A 16,583-nucleotide genomic window follows, 5' to 3' on the forward strand; every position below is an offset into this window, starting at 1 on the left:
AAATAAACATATAAATCACTCCATTCTGAATGTAAATTGATAACAAAAATATCACATATGCTAATGATGCAATCAATTAAAAAAAAATCATAGTAAAAAGGCAAAGGCTGGGATTTTACGCCAGGAATCACTATTTGGATTAATTTGATTTCTGTGTATGTTTTTGTTCATTCGGTTTCCTTTTCTTCTTTGTCGGTGCCCATTTCCAAGTTATCAAGAGCCTCGTATTTAGATAAATGAGATCTCAATTCCTTAATTTGTTCATTTTTCTTGGAAATAATTTTCTTCATGTTATTGTAGGCTGCAGTATTGTTAAATTTCTTTTCAAGTTCCTGGAGCATGAGATACATCGAATGAAACATCGTTAGAAATCAATACAACAAAGCTTCATAGTCAAATGGAATGTTAAGCTTACCATTTCAGCCAAAGTGAGTTGAGCCTGAGCAGCATCGACCTTTTTCTTCATCTCTTCCAGTTCGTGACCGATTTGTTCAGCCAAAACTTTATCGTAGTCTTCAAGAATTTTCTCAGAATCCGTATTTTTCTAATACAGATGCAAAAATTCAGATGAATTAGGTACCTACTCGAAGTACAGGGTGTCTCATAAAACATACTTTGGGTTTGAGTAGGTGCAGTACGAGAAACAAAATCTTTGTTATAACGGTTTCCTATGTCTTAACATTCGAATGGAATTTTAATGCTCAGAAAATGCATGCATTTTTGAATATATATTTTTTTTTTTACAAAATCTCGCTAAAACTGGTAGATATTTTGACAGGACACCCTGCGTAATCGATTGATCGTATTTCAATGCTAATTTAATGCTTAAATACCTGTTCATTTCTCAAACGTTCTTCTTCTTGATTTTTTTTCTCTATAACGTCTTCCAGGCTTATAATTATTTTATCTTTTTCTTCACTTTTGACTGATATATTGTCTTGTTCTTGTCTTAATTCAAGCATCTGATATAAAAAGTTCCAATTTTATTTTAATTTACAAAATTTAATACTTAGAAATTATTTATAAAAAGTTGCTCTTATTCGTTGCATTTTCAGAATATTGGATGCTAACCTTATCTTGCAGATTTTTCATATCTTCTGCCAACTGTTGATTTTCTTTTTGCAAATTAGAGATTTCCAGTCTTAAAACTTCCGAAGTTTTCTCAACATTTAGTGACAATGGTGATAATTTAGGCTTATCTAGTTTCGTTGGAATATTTTCGATATGTTTGACTCCTTCTAATAATTCTCTGGAATTTATATTTTAATTTCGGTATTCCAACGTAGTAAGTAGGTAATAATAACGATAATATGTAAATAATATTTCTCACTTATTTTGCATTTCCGATAAATCTATGGAAAGCTGTAGATGCCATTTTTCAGCTTGCTGAAATAGCTGACACAGCATCAGCATATTTGTTTGTAGAATATTTATTAGTTCGGATTCTAAATCGTCTACGATTAAATTCTGCATGTTTTTTATGATTTCGGTGACTTCGTCTCTCGTATACGTGTCTTCTAATAATCTGAGCATAGGGAAGATAGATTACCTACTTGGTTTTATTTCGAAGTGTTGACGGGGAAAAATGTGCGGGTATTGGTATTTTACTTTTACTTACTTGGACTTTATCACATCTTTAATTGAAGCTTGGACTGATTTCAAGTACTGTTGCCTTTGGTATCGGTTCAATTGCGAGTATCCGTTCAAAACTGATTGATGATGTTCGTTAATTTTCAGCACATCCTTAAACATTCTAAAAATTACTACGATTGCCGGATCAAGGGGGTTAAAATGACAAAAATAAATACCATCGTTAACCGAAGTATCGTTGCACTTTTTCAACAAGAATAATCCGTTTAAAAGCGAACGTGTTGTGACTACTGAAAAAAAATCAATAGCATGAGTTTAATCTGCTAAAAACATTGCAACCATGGTTACAATTTTCAACATAGGTACCTAATTCGGCAATTTTCATTAATCATTATTACAACCTTTTTGTCTCATGAGAAGGAGGCGGGGGAGGTTATTTTCAAAAACAAGCCTTACACAGTTTCGTTCATTTCGATTAACAATTTTGAAATAGGTAATTTTTCGAATGAAAAGTCTGACAATTTGAAAAAAATACACGCTGATGATTTGAACGATTTACTCATTTCAACTGCGTTAGTACATTTATGTTTGTACAAAATTTACAAAAAAAAAAAAAACAACAATCACATGCTTAAATGAATGAACTATTTTTTATGTAAAGAAATTATACAAAACAATATGAAAACAATTCGAAATTAAAATAATAGATAAAAATGTACGTATCAGTGTACGAAGTCGGTGGAACTCAGCAAGATCGTATTTATAATACTTATGAAAATAAAAAAATACGTAGGCGTAAACAACACCACTTCGAAATCTCGAAATGTGTACGTACTACGTAGATACATTTCAAATTAATAACGATGAGCATCAGAAAGTAGAAATGAGTTCAAGCCGAAAATGGAAGCAAAGATAAATGAAAATTAATATGTACATTTTTAGTAATAATATCACACAAAATTAACGTAACGTACGTAGTTCGAATATGAAAAAATTTCGCCGGCTATCAAAGATCACAGTATGTCCGACTTACAGAAATGCGAAATTCTATACAAGTAAATCATCCTGTTTAGGTAAAAATAATTTGAAAAATCTTTAATTTCCAATTGGACAATAATATTTGATTTTTCAAATCAAGTTAATTCGAACGGATGATTTTTAATAAATAAAGATCTCGATAAAAAAAGTTCACATGATCAAATCATTTTACGATTTCCAAAAATTAGGATTCAACGCGAGTTTACGTTCAAAATTTCTGTACCAATTTTCTAAAACATTAAATGGTATATAAGTACTAGGAGGTTTGGTAACCAATTCTTGAGTGGGTAATGCAAAGCTGGAAGCGTACTCGAAGAAGTTCAGTAATATTTTTTTACCGAATTCAGCCGATACCGCTGGATTATTCAGTGAATTACTTTGCAATGTCAAACTTTGTTGTTCGACTACATCCAATGGTTCGATTGATATACCCAACTTGGCGATGAATTTACTGGGTATTTCTTCTTGGAGCGTTAGACAATTCATCGTACTTGCAGCAGCTTCTGTTTTTTTGACGTGCGAAATTTTAAATATAGCCGATGGTTTGAGATTGGATATTGATCCGAGTAATTGCCAGTCATCTTTGATTCCGGCTTCCGACCAGCTTAAATACACTGTAAACATAAGGGATAGAATGAAAACACGAAGAAAAATGAAATAGTATAGAATTGATACGATCAAATTCTTACCAAGACCGGCCGTTCCATCAGGAAATGGCGTTGCTCCGGTTAAAAATATGGCGATATGGTTCAAGTTATCCGCATCGCAGATATTTATAGTAAAATGAGTGGCATCTATTTGAGCAAAATCTGTTCTCACCTGCACAAATACATATTCATTTAGATTACAGGACAGGGGTTACATATCTTGTCTACAGACTAGAATCAATATGAAAACTAATTTCACTGAAGAACTATCATAAAAACACAGATAACATACCAATTTTCCGCTGGCTAGGAAACCAAACATGCTGGGAATTATTGACATGGTTGGGAAAATAATAAAAAGCAAAACTTCAGAATTAGGTATATTATAACTGACAGAGCTACAGAAAATAAATTATTTAATATATTCAACGCATTATAACATGGGGAAAAATCCGTAAAATGAATACCGCTGAAATTCAGCCGGATTGCCGAAATTTCTGTTATCAGTAAAAAAGTGACAAAATAAAAACTGATACAAATTTTTGTCAACATCTTTTCTAGTAGGTTCTGGACTCGTGTTCGAATTACTGCGCATGTGCATTACAGAAAAGTACACTGGGAAGTTCGAAACACGAGTATATTTACTACCTAAAATGTTCAAGAGTAGGCAACTTATTTAACATTACAGCTGACCAAGATATATGAATTTAAGATCGGACAACGTGTAATCAGATTCAAATGTTGAACAGTATTTGAAAAAACTATGAAAAAATCATTTTTTTCACATTAAAATAGCATTTCAGAATATTTTTATCACTGAATTGTTATGGTTATTTCATTTATTTGATCGTGTTATTATTTTTTTTATGTTTTATGGATATATTCTCCATAAAATGATATTTTTCTACCTAGTAAGTGATAACGTACGATGGTCTATTTCCAAAACCACGTAACTCCAAGAGGCACCTTGAGACTCCGTGTAAAACGGCCTTTTACACTGTAGCGCTCCCTATCGGACTTGAATGCTCAACTGAAAGATAGGTAACATCGGTAAACACACAAATTACCTATCTGTTGTGTGTTGAGCATTCAAGTCCGATAGGGAGCGCTACAGTGTAAAAGGCCGTTTTACACGGAGTCTCAAGGTGCCTCTTGGAGTTACGTGGTTTTGGAAATAGACCATCGCGTAGTAGATAACACCGTTCTTTACTATTTTGGTCGATGTTAATAATATTTTTATTTTGACTTCGCCTTGTCAAATCAATTAAAAAATCTTGTTTCGTAAGGAGCTTTTGTGTTTTTGCTACGATGAAAATGATTTTCTATATAATTATTTAATCAAAAAATATTTAATATCGCTGTGTTTGTATTTCAATCACTCCGTGAAAATCAACATGACTGAAGAAAATAGAGATAAAACCGAAGAAAAGTACGTTCAACCATTCAATTTTAATTCATATCAGATAAGACCTAATTTCTCCATCTTTGTTTCTATTACTCGATCATCTCTTTAAATACTTTATTTTTAATGTGTTCTTATACTTTACAGCAAAGAAGATGAGAATTCGTGGTCATGGAAATCGTGGTATTCAGCAGCTAAGAATAAAGTAATATTTCGTGTTCAGTGTCCTCTTTCTGACGCTTCGATATTTTACTTACGTTATCATTTTTACAGTCCGGAGAAGTATTTGACTACTTGAAACAAGACCTGAATGAGATATCGACTACTGTAAAAAGTGAAGCTTCGAGCTTTCTGAATACTACTCGAACTGCCATTGTAGATGGAATTCAAGTAAGCCCGATCTTATTGCTAATTCTAGTAAGAAATATAGCTTCATTTTATCACGTTGAAATGTCTCTCGAATAGATCACTAATCCGGAATGGACTTCTGCTACCAGCACTGTGAAAGAATCTGTTTCTTCGATATTGTCTCAAGTTAGTAGTGCATTAAGTCCGCAACCTTGTGACGGAGATGAAGAACCTTTTATAGTTGAGAACGATAAGATTGTTAGTATTTCAAAATTTCAGGCAAGTGTTAAAAACGGTTGCTTATTCGATTGATTTCCTGTATAACGGATATTTATTCAACTTGTGTTTATTTTCTTTGTTTAGAGTAAACTATACTTACTATCAGCGGATACGAGTACTTATTTGAAAGATATCGAAGAAACTTTATCAACGCGATATAGTGCTTGGTTGGAAAGCCTCAAACATTACGAATTTGATCCACTTTCTAACGAAAAATTAACCAAACTATTGTTAACCAATTCCAGATTAAAAGAAAATTATGAGAAATTAGTTCCAGAACAGGTACTCATGAAGATAAAAGATAATATTCCTTTTTTATTTAGACTACAGTATTCTGTAATGATTCTACCTGATATGATTTTCATGTTTACAGGTTTCCCATGGGGAATTCTGGAATCGGTTTCTGTTCAGAAAAGCTTTACTAGAAGATGAAGAAGCAGAAAAAGTTAGAAAGAAAAGCGTCGAAAGTAAAATTGCTGATAGTTTGCATTGGGATAAAGGTATACTCGAGTATCTTGGTTGTTCGTATGGTGTTGTGTTTGAATCATTACTGATCAACAAAAACTGTTTTATTAGAAACATTGGGTTCGCATCTGTCGCTTTCTGAAGAAGAACAAAATCAACTATTGAAAGAGTACGAAGAAGAGCTTAGTTCGATATCAACCAAACCTGAAACTATTGGTAATATAAACTGTTTTGTTGCGAAGAATTTTTCATTGGTGTGAATGTAATACATTTAGTTATTCCAACTTTGTTTGTAGAAACCACCAAGGATGAGATTACCAAACAAATTCTAACTTCCAGCGCAACCAATTCTATATCTGAAGGTTCATCTGCTCAATCACTGAATGATCGAGGTAAATTGAATTGTGACATATTCGTCTTTCGAATTATTGCGTGGTATTATTCATTCTGTAATGCGTACCATTTTGCATTTTTTTTTTTAGAGAGCAGTTCTGACGATTGGGAAAAAGATTTTGATATCGAAGAAATACCGCAGAATGTATAGTCGTATAATATCATGAAATAGGTAGTAGAAGCAGAAACCGTGTCCTTTTGAGTAATTTTATATAAAAACTTTATATATTCATTTGTTAATATAAATCTTCATTTTACGCTTGTTTTTCTCTCCAGATTTTACCTCATCATATTTTTTTTCAGCTCAAAAGTACTAAAGTGTTTGGTTTGTATACGAAAGCAACGATTTGTTGTTTAAAATTCGATGTTTACTTTTACTGCAGAATACGTGAAAAAAGTACTACTTGAGTGTGATAACTAGCTTTTTGTTGGTTCTTTATCAGTGTCTATTTCAAGAAATGTTTCACGAGCAATTTTTCGACGGTAATTTATGCAGTGTATACAAACATAACTGATGTGTGATACGTATGATATCTGCCATTAAAAATGGTTAACTTATTGTCGAGATTAGATATTTTCATAGGTTCCTTACTTTCATCATCAACTTCAGATAAAATTTTATCGTTGTTCTGTTCTGTGATCTAATTTATTGGCATTAATTGACCATATAACTGAAAATCTAGATCATTGATTCGAAAAAATAATATCAACTTTTCCATTGATATAGCAATATAACATATAGTCTGTCTCATTTAACTTGACCTCTCAAAAATTTCCTACGTTGCCAAAATGTGCAATGTTTTGATGTTTACAACTGCATAATTTCGTTACATAATACAACAAAGTCAAGCATTGCCCATGAAAAATAATATTTACTGGCTTCCAAAAATGAAAATACTGTAAATGTAATGTTATCAGTACCTATTTTCACAATTAAAATTACATTTTTCGTGTCATTTTCCATTATTATTATTAAATATCGTGCTTATTACTTCAAATTATCTTCAAATAAGTGCCTAAGTTTCATTTTCATATTTTTCATTAAACAAAAAAAATCAGCATTGTTCATTTGCTTTACTTTGCCGCATTTGCCGCGTAAGGTGATGTTGACTTTACTATTTGTTTTCTTTTGAAATTATTTGTGGCAACTGTGCGTTGTATTTACACAATGCGATAGAGTAGTGTGTAAGTATTGGTAATGGTCAAGTTAAATGAGACAGACTATAGTCATAGCCTTTTTCATCTGGCTTGCGCATTACGTAAGGGAATGAATCAAACGAAACAAAACTCAATTAGCAAATATATAATTTATTTATAGACTAGTTAATAATATTTCATTCTTTAATCTAAAAATAAAAATCTGAAAAATTATATTTTATTCGAAAATCGTAAAAAAAAGAAAAAAAAATCTCGTATAAAAGAGTCATCAGTAAAATTCATTATCTTGAAAGTCTTGAGAAATACACATTACGCCTAAAACTAAACAAAATTACAAACAACCTAATTTAAATTTATTGTTATTTTATTTGAGCTAAATAGTTGGTTTGCTTTTTCAAACAGAGGTTGAGAGAATGAGAATTTCTATGAAATTCCAAAATTTTCGAGATCAAGTATAGTGGTGTCGAGTGTAAAATGCATTTAGGTAATTTTTTATCCAAGTAAATGCTAGGTACCTACTGGGTTCTTGAAAGACTTCAACCGCATTTTGCATCTTTTCCTACTGTTCAGCTGCCCAAAAGCGGTGCATTTTTTTTGGTATAGGTTTGTTTCAAACGAGCGCAAAAGGGAACAATGATTCTGTTTTTGCAACCTTCGTAGAAGTGAATTTAGTGTATCAGTGCTAAGCGGTGAAAAAAGCTCAATTTTTTTGGTTACCTATTTATGTATAAATATGTATCATTTTTTTTTTCTATAGGTAAATAACATAATAACAACTAAATAACATTGAAAATAAATCTAAACTTTTAAAATATTTACAAATATATCGAAAAACTTTAAAATTTTGGTTTTTTACTTCAAATACGTTCAAGAGTATTTACATTCGTTGCTTGAACACTGAATTTAATGTGTTTTTTTTCTTTTAAATTTTATTAAATCATGATAATATAAAATTATAGCAACAACAATAAGTATTTCTGGTAATACAAAAAAGAAGGCAGTAAAGTCAACATTTAAATTGATTTAAAATTATTTCTTCAAATAATACGAATCAAAAATGTCTACAAGAAAATTTCATTTGCGAAAAATATTCGTTGTTCTTATACATAGACTATACTTTTTGTAATATCAAGTATCAACAACATATACACAATACATTTTTAAATAACTGAGGAAAAAATGAAAGCTAAAATGCAAAGTATTTTTAAGGCAAAATTCACCTCAAGCAAATATAGAATCTCCTTAATTTTTTTTTAAATAGTTATTCTTATAATCTTTCGGTGATGATGCTTCCTTTATTTACTCGTAGAGAATGTCGATTTACAGTGTATGACAGGACAATGCCCAAAGCTACCAACACCATTGCTAGTGCGTTCACAATAATTATTTCTTCCGTTAATCGGTATGGAGTTTCTTTCGAGTGATCTCTGCACACAAGAAATTTAAAAATTATTATCAATAAAAGTACATTTGTTATTTCTATGTTACGCATTAAATAATTACGTATTACAGTTGAAACTACTCGAGTATTTTGGTCAAAGAATTAATAGAGAGCAATAATATTCTTATATTTTTAAAGAAGTGAATGTGATTTTTCATAAGCAACTTGCCAACAACAAAGCAAAACTTTCGTAGTGAACCTGATACCAAGCTCATGGATGTAAAAAGAATGAAATGAAAAAGACGTTAAGTTACCTATTCTCTTTTTATTGTTTATTTAATAAGCAACTCGCGTTCGCTCTTAATCATAGGTTAATCTTTTATGTAACTCTCTCATTTCATTGTTTTGGTGAGTGGAATACCTATATTTCCGCGTCTAAAGTATCAAGTACTCATCATCCGAGCCAGAGATTCAACAATACCGTTTCTCGTAGGTACCTATGTATTCAATGCCGGTAATAAGAAAAGTGAAGTTTTGTGACGAAATTCAGGTCAACAATTGTTCAATCCCATATTGTCAGATAGATACTAATGCGCTCATCCAGCCTTGTGCTTTATAAGACGAAAATTAGAAAATAATTTGGGTACATTTTGAAATTTTCGAGATGAAAAGCCCAGTAGAATATACGAAAGAGAAACCGAAAGTCATCAATTTATAATTTGTCATCGCTCATTAGTATGTTTATATCGTTCTCCAGCGTAGCATAAAGCAAGTACATTGGTAGGTACTTAAATCAAACTTCATTCTTTAAAGTTCGTTGCTATCTCGGATTTCACTCATTCATGACCTGTATGTGTTTGATTAACTGGCTGAAGAACCACACAAAATACGTACAAATAGATTTACAGATCGTATAATCGTAGTATTATTACCATTACGAGAATTTGATTGCATGTTTCAACAGCATGTAAAGCAAACATGAGTCAAACGTGTAATTACAAATGAAAATTGATAAAAAAAAAAAAAAAAAAAAAAAAAAAAAACTGTACCTATCTGTGTGTACCGTAGTCTTAAACCATGCAAATAATTTTCACCTAATTAGAGTGGATATCTCTCTCTGTATCTATATGTACTTGACTATGGTAGGTAGGTACATATCTTTCGTTTGAAATAAAAAGATCTAGATCTAATGTTGCCAAGTACATAATATTAAATAAGTGGTGATTTGCTCAACCTATTAAGCTAAGCAGAGGCAGCTCGCTATATGAATTTCTTTCGCTTTAATTGTTACAATTCTGTTTTATGGTCGATTAGTAAATTTTGGCGGATTAAAATTCACGGTGAAAGTCATACAAAATTAGGAATTGATGACTGAAATTTGAAAGTTTTCCGACGTTAGGAACTTTGATTAAGCGATCAACTTGCAAACGCAGAACTAAAACTATCGTAAGTATACATCTAGGTAAATACGTATATGTAACATACGTATATGCTTTGTGTACTGTTAAGTACATACGAACACTTAATTAGTAATAAATTATACCGTTAAATTAATAGAAGAATTAACACATGTTTGAACAAAAAAAAAAGTATTTTAACCGTGTGCCTTAGTCATCGTTAAATGATGTGAAAATTAAAGTGTGAACGCTTATGAGATAGGCAACAGTATTTTTAAAACATAGTAGGTATAAAATTATATATCATCTTCACTGTGTACTAATATTCGATCATGGTATTTAAAATCGATTCGTGAAAGTATATAGGCGGCCATAATGGCCGATGCAATTAAAACCATTGCGAGTATATTGACCACCAATGTTTCGTCAGTTAGCATAATTTGATCGGAGCTGAAATTAAAATTTCACACAATAAGTTTCCACCAATACGACCATTTGATCCGGCTGCTAAAGCTTTTAAGCACCATATATGGCGATAGAGCCCTTACAATAATGCTTCATTTGATCTAAAATACGCTTTTAAATTATTGTCTCAAGGCTGAACCTCAAAATCGTCATAAAAACTATGCGCTTATAGAAGATTTACGCTTTTGGAAAGCACCAACATTTCGGATACTTAAGTTTTATGACGTTGCATAAATTTTATCGGTTAGGAAAATTTACTTTTTTGTCGGTTAGAATTTGAGATTTGTTCACTGTAGCGCGATATCGATTACAGATATAAAACAAAAAAGATTTATATGGGTCGTTTCTCGTCGTTGCGGGTATCTAATTGTGATAAACTTTCGCAACTTGTAGATATAATTTATTTTATTTGAAATAAAAATGAAAACTTGTTTGATTTTTAATACGTACGCGAATAATTTCCACGTTTTTTGAGTCAGTCCGGTCAAACTTGTAGCCACTGCTAGCATGAATATGGTAGTACCGAAGGAAGCGTGAATTGGAACAAAAGCTGCTCTGCAGGCTGCCGTAGCACCTTCACAGCACAGCAGTACTAAGAAGCTGAAGAATCCGAAGACAAACTGCAATGAAAAATAATTTATAAGTCGATTTTTAAAATTACAAATACATTCCAATCTGCGTTAGGTGTGAGAGAGAGAAAGATGCTTGCACGTTGTATCGCTTCCGCGCGCACACGTGCTTTTTTACTCATACAAGTACCTATGTAGGTACTAGGTAGGTATACTTGGTTGGGCATGGCATAGGTAGTGCCTTGCCTACCTATTTGGAACAAGATGCGGTGAACAATAATTAGACGTTTTAACTTCTCCATGCTACACCTTTCCAACAAGCCTATATACTAGTCCATTTACCACGAAATATATGTAATTCGCATTTCAAATACTAATATTTAGTTGTCAATACACGTTTGTGGCATGGAAAGAGAAAAGAGAGGGAAAAGTTCAAACCTCAACCGCTAGACTACCAATCATTTAAATTCTTCACGAATACCTAGCGACTAAAATCAATTTTCCCAATCACGTGCTATTCGTAAATACTTTACAAGTTCAAGGCACGTCTAATTTTACTATTTCGTTTTGAAACATTGGACGCCTCGAAAACATTAGTAATTTATCTGAGACACTTCGCCAATTTTAAAATCTAACGGAGCGTAAAACACCGTAATCGAATTTCCATGTTATTATTGGAATTTTGACAATCGAAGTGAATTCTGTGTCATCGATGATACGCAGTTTAAGCGTCATCAAGCAAGCTATAAGTATATAACTGTAGCTCTATATGGCAGCTTTTTACGACGACTAACACGCGGAGAAAGCGACTGTATATCATTGATTTTTTTTAACCCTCAAAAATAGAGCGGGAAAATAACGTAAAAAAGCAGCGGCAAAAAGGAAAAAATTGGCACATCAATTTTTTCTTCGGGAATGTGTTCGGATGGACCCTCTGAACCACCAAAAAAAAGCCGACTCTCCTATCCCTGGAGGAAAATTTTTTAGGGGGCTGAAACCGGTTCCGATTCACGTTTTTTGCGTTTTACTCCGTAAATATTAGGTTTTTGAGAAAAACTACCATGACGAAAAATGTTCCCCTTTCAATTCTCGACAATTTGATGCTACGCTCGATATCCATTGCTCAAGGGGGGTGTCCAAAAAAAGGGGTGGAAAGAGTAGGTGTTTCAAAAAAGGTCAGTCCAATAAATTAATCAAAATTACCACTTAAAATCATTCGTTTTGGCTCAAATTTTTTTTACAAAGTCTACTCACCCAACTACTAATCAAACTATCGTTGGTTTGTCTTCAACCCTCCTCGGGGGTTCGTGAGGGTTGCTTGATTTTTCAAGTAACACACTACTGAATCATATATTTGAAAAACAAATCTGGACGTGCGATATATCGAATAGTATGTTTTCGAGGTCGCTGAATACGAATATGAACTCATTTTTTGCATACAACCCCTCAAAGCCCCTCTGTGCCCCAAAATGGGGGTCAAAATTTTGAAAAATCGTGAAAAGTCGAGTGATATATCGAATGGTACGTTTTCGAGGTCGCCGAGTGCGAATATGAACTTATTTTTAGGGTCCCACCCCCCAATGTCCCTCTGTGCCCCAAAATGAGGGTGAAAATTTTGAAAAATCGTGAAAAGTCGAGTGATATATCGAATTGCATGTTTTAAAAGTCGCTGAGCACGAATATGACCTTATTTTTTGGGCCCAACCCCGCACAGCTCCCAACTGCCCCCAAAAAATACCAAAATTTTGAAAAAATGTGAAAAGTCGAGTGACATATTGAATGGTATGTTTTCGAAATCGCTGAGTACGAATATGAACTTATTTTTTGCCTACAGCCCCGCAAAGCCCCTCTGTGCCTCAAAATTAAGGTCAAAATTTTGATAACTCGTGAAAAGTCGACTGATATATCGAATGGCATGTTTTTTTTTAAAAAACACGAACTACGAACTACTAATTTTCGATGTTTTCTTACATAAAAAAAAAATGATTTCATTTTGTTTTCGATTGGTAGCCAATACAGTAGACTCCCGATTATCCGACCTAATCGGGGGTGTAAGGTGGGTCGGATATCAAAAAAGTCGGATAATCCAAAATTGATGTTTTAAGCGTAAAAATGAAGTGCATAAGCTTGTGACGACAAGCTTTCATTCAGAAAATCAAGTTTTGGCTCAAAACAGGAACAAAGAATCGAAAAAATATCTAATAAACAAAAATAACGTACTTTTGTACATAAGACAATGAAATACTGACTCAAATTATAATTTTTTGAGATAAGTTGGATCGATTTCAAGGAAAATAACACTGTTAGAATACAAAATGCTGAATCCTGCATCATTATTTACACTCCAAAATCAAAAATTAGATGTTTTTTGGATTATCCGACCTTGGTGGGTCGGATAATGCGAAAAGTGAGTCGGATAACCTGAAAGTCGGATAATTGGGAGTCTACTGTAAAAAATGAAATCGAAAACTTTACAGGAAAACAATCGAAATGAAAACACTGAGATAGACAAGAAGATTGACATTTTACCTACTAAAGACATTGAGGATAATTTTGTGGCGTTAGTATAAGACGTTCGAATAGTAAAATGAGTGAAATAATAAAAATGAGTCTGTAGTCGTATTCAGCGATCTTGAAAACATACTATTCGACGTATTACACGTTTTTTGGTGACGTTTCGAAATTTTATCCTATTTGGGGGGCGTTTTGGTGACTTTTCGAAATTTTATCCTATTTAGTGGGCGTAAGGGGATTTTGAGGGATCGTAAGTAGAGCAGGAAAAAAGTGATTTCGAAAACACACCATTCAATATGTCACTCGACTTTTCACATTTTTTCAAAATTTTGGTATTTTTTGGGAGCAGTTGGGAGCTGTGCGGGGTTGGGCCCAAAAAATAAGGTCATATTCGTGCTCAGCGACTTTTAAAACATGCAATTCGATATATTACTCGACTTTTCACGATTTTTCAAAATTTTCACCCTCATTTTGGGGCACAGAGGGACATTGGGGGGTGGGACCCTAAAAATAAGTTCATATTCGCACTCGGCGACCTCGAAAACGTACCATTCGATATATCACTCGACTTTTCACGATTTTTCAAAATTTTGACCCCCATTTTGGGGCACAGAGGGGCTTTGAGGGGTTGTATGCAAAAAATGAGTTCATATTCGTATTCAGCGACCTCGAAAACATACTATTCGATATATCGCACGTCCAGATTTGTTTTTCAAATATATGATTCAGTAGTGTGTTACTTGAAAAATCAAGCAACCCTCACGAACCCCCGAGGAGGGTTGAAGACAAACCAACGATAGTTTGATTAGTAGTTGGGTGAGTAGACTTTGTAAAAAAAATTTGAGCCAAAACGAATGATTTTAAGTGGTAATTTTGATTAATTTATTGGACTGACCTTTTTTGAAACACCTACTCTTTCCACCCCTTTTTTTGGACACCCCCCTTGAGCAATGGATATCGAGCGTAGCATCAAATTGTCGAGAATTGAAAGGGGAACATTTTTCGTCATGGTAGTTTTTCTCAAAAACCTAATATTTACGGAGTAAAACGCAAAAAACGTGAATCGGAACCGGTTTCAGCCCCCTAAAAAATTTTCCTCCAGGGATAGGAGAGTCGGCTTTTTTTTGGTGGTTCAGAGGGTCCATCCGAACACATTCCCGAAGAAAAAATTGATGTGCCAATTTTTTCCTTTTTAAAACCGCTATTTGCCCGCTCTAAAAAGTCAAAATTTTCAGAATGAAACTTCCCCGTGGTAGAATTTTTTATTCGAATGAAATTTTGTTTATAGCAGGAATGGAAAATTGCAACATTATCCGAGTCTATTCGTCATAAAAAGTAGGTACTCGTTGAAATTGATATGCCATCATCCGTTTTCAACGAATTATTACGGAAGAGGCTGTAACGGAAACAATAGTTGAAAAAACCGCATCCGTTAAAAAAGAAGTAACGCTTATCCTATGAGGATGAGGAGAGCTAAATACAAATGTACGAGTTAAATATCTATCGCATATAGTACCTACCTAACTTTTTACGTTTTATATACTGTTATCATTGATGGTGTTCTCGTCCTACCATGACGAAATGCGTTTGACTTTGACGTGCAAAACGACAACGTTATAGGTATACCTAGCTAATCGTTTTTCCTACTAACACACCAACTTGCACGAGTATTTACGAATTATTGTCATAAAATCATTGCTGTAATTACCGATAAGAAAAATTCTGTCGTGATGAATGGAGTTATATTGGCGATCGAGGTCGATTCTTTACAGATTGGTTAGAGTATGGCACGCAGATTGGCACTGCAGGTGAGCTGAAGAGTCCAAAAGGTGACGATAAATGATAATAAGTAAGCAACAGATTCGGAACAAGCAGAGCAATAAAGGAAAATTGTTGTACAAGGCAGAAATTTAAAAAAAAAACTGTCTTCAATTTGATATTGTTCCTACATAGTCCCCAACTAGATTTTCTCATTTTGGAACGTAATACGTATATGCTTTAAAATGTGTTTCAACTCAGTTATATGGCTTTTATGGTACTCGCGAAAATTAAAAATTTTTGGCACTCTCTTTTTGAATCCATTTGCTGGGTCTTTGAAAAATGAAAATGCTTTGGAAGCACTTAAGGTTCGGCAGAGACCTAGATATTTGGAATCAGCTCAAAAAATGCTACAATTTGATATCATTTAGAATTAGGTACTCACTAGTTTTCTCTGCCAAAAGTTCTTTAAAATTTTGGGACATTCGCTGAGTTTTACTTTTAATAAAGCAGCACATGCGAATTTTATTGGAAGACGTGTAGTGTTTAGTGTTCAAAATACTGGTCTCAACTTCTCAAGCCTCAATTTTTGAGACCGGTCTCAGCTTTCAGTTTGTTTGGTACATTTTTGATTTTCGTCAGGGAGGCTCTTCGACCTAAATATTAAACCTTTATTGTTCATTTTAATTTTATGCCTCCCAACTCCCAAGTCCTAAAATGTACTTTGCGTAACGCGATTTAAAAATAGGAAAATGCAAAATGGATAAGATATCTCTGCAAATTGTTAATTTGACCTTTGATTATTAAAGAATAAAAATGTAAATTATTGATCAAAATTCAAAACCTCTCCACTATTCAATAATTGAGGAGGTGGATAGCAAAACGCAATAACTCCATTTTTGGTTTTTTTGGGAAATTAGGAAAAATTGTCAGGAGGGGAAGGGTGGGGGGTCGAGTTCCGAAATTGGTGTCAAATGAAAGGGGAAGGTGCCACAAATAAAATTTCCACTCAATTTCAAAATTTCGGTCACCTGGGTAAGCACAGTGAGGAAAAGAAAAAAAAGTTATTGCGTTTTGAACGCAAAATTTTTTTTTTGGTGTTTTTCTGCAAAAAAACGTATTTTTTATTTGAAAAAATTGATGTTTAATCGAGAATTTTCGATAAAAAACAATTGAAAA

At 33.1% G+C, this 16,583-nt stretch overlaps 4 protein-coding genes across 7 annotated transcripts in view; 1 reads left to right on the top strand and 3 right to left on the bottom strand.

The window, feature by feature from the left end:
- Positions 1-1,875, bottom strand: LOC135835924 (leucine zipper transcription factor-like protein 1). 2 transcript variants are annotated; one of them, XM_065350437.1, is made up of 7 exons: positions 1,809-1,875; positions 1,619-1,743; positions 1,331-1,525; positions 1,072-1,249; positions 834-962; positions 416-544; positions 2-332 (listed from the first exon to the last, which is right to left on the bottom strand). In XM_065350437.1, the coding sequence occupies exons 1-7, from the start codon at positions 1,809-1,811 to the stop codon at positions 168-170; spliced, it is 924 nt and encodes a 307-aa protein (XP_065206509.1). In that variant the 5' UTR covers positions 1,812-1,875; the 3' UTR covers positions 2-167. The 2 variants fall into 2 exon arrangements, with proteins under 2 accessions (XP_065206508.1, XP_065206509.1); XM_065350436.1 differs by having other exon boundaries at positions 1-332; positions 1,619-1,869.
- Positions 1,876-2,129: 254 nt separating this feature from the next.
- LOC135835927 (protein OPI10 homolog) lies at positions 2,130-3,858 on the bottom strand. Its single transcript, XM_065350439.1, has 3 exons — positions 3,568-3,858; positions 3,318-3,447; positions 2,130-3,242 (listed from the first exon to the last, which is right to left on the bottom strand). The coding sequence occupies exons 1-3, from the start codon at positions 3,613-3,615 to the stop codon at positions 2,797-2,799; spliced, it is 624 nt and encodes a 207-aa protein (XP_065206511.1). The 5' UTR covers positions 3,616-3,858; the 3' UTR covers positions 2,130-2,796.
- Positions 3,859-4,494: 636 nt separating this feature from the next.
- Positions 4,495-6,419, top strand: LOC135835930 (BSD domain-containing protein 1-like). Of its 2 annotated transcripts, none has more exons than XM_065350443.1 (9): positions 4,495-4,704; positions 4,825-4,882; positions 4,951-5,067; positions 5,143-5,283; positions 5,389-5,586; positions 5,678-5,804; positions 5,881-5,985; positions 6,066-6,161; positions 6,252-6,419. In XM_065350443.1, the coding sequence occupies exons 1-9, from the start codon at positions 4,670-4,672 to the stop codon at positions 6,311-6,313; spliced, it is 939 nt and encodes a 312-aa protein (XP_065206515.1). In that variant the 5' UTR covers positions 4,495-4,669; the 3' UTR covers positions 6,314-6,419. The 2 variants fall into 2 exon arrangements, with proteins under 2 accessions (XP_065206515.1, XP_065206514.1); XM_065350442.1 differs by having other exon boundaries at positions 4,496-4,704; positions 5,143-5,304.
- Positions 6,420-7,212: 793 nt separating this feature from the next.
- The window catches only part of nemy (no extended memory), an 85,499-nt gene continuing 76,128 nt past the window's right edge, over positions 7,213-16,583 (bottom strand). Inside the window, exons 4-5 of one of the 2 annotated variants that reach the window (XM_065350440.1) lie at positions 11,014-11,183; positions 7,213-8,747 (exon numbers count right to left, since the gene is read on the bottom strand). In XM_065350440.1, coding sequence (XP_065206512.1) covers positions 8,588-8,747; positions 11,014-11,183 — 330 coding nt within the window. In that variant the 3' untranslated portion in view covers positions 7,213-8,587. Of the gene's footprint in view, positions 8,748-9,709; positions 10,549-11,013; positions 11,184-16,583 lie in introns of those variants that run through there. The other variant, XM_065350441.1, reaches the window with a different exon arrangement.

This window comes from Planococcus citri, chromosome 2 (genome assembly GCF_950023065.1).
Source record: "Planococcus citri chromosome 2, ihPlaCitr1.1, whole genome shotgun sequence".
Taxonomy (NCBI): domain Eukaryota; kingdom Metazoa; phylum Arthropoda; class Insecta; order Hemiptera; family Pseudococcidae; genus Planococcus; species Planococcus citri.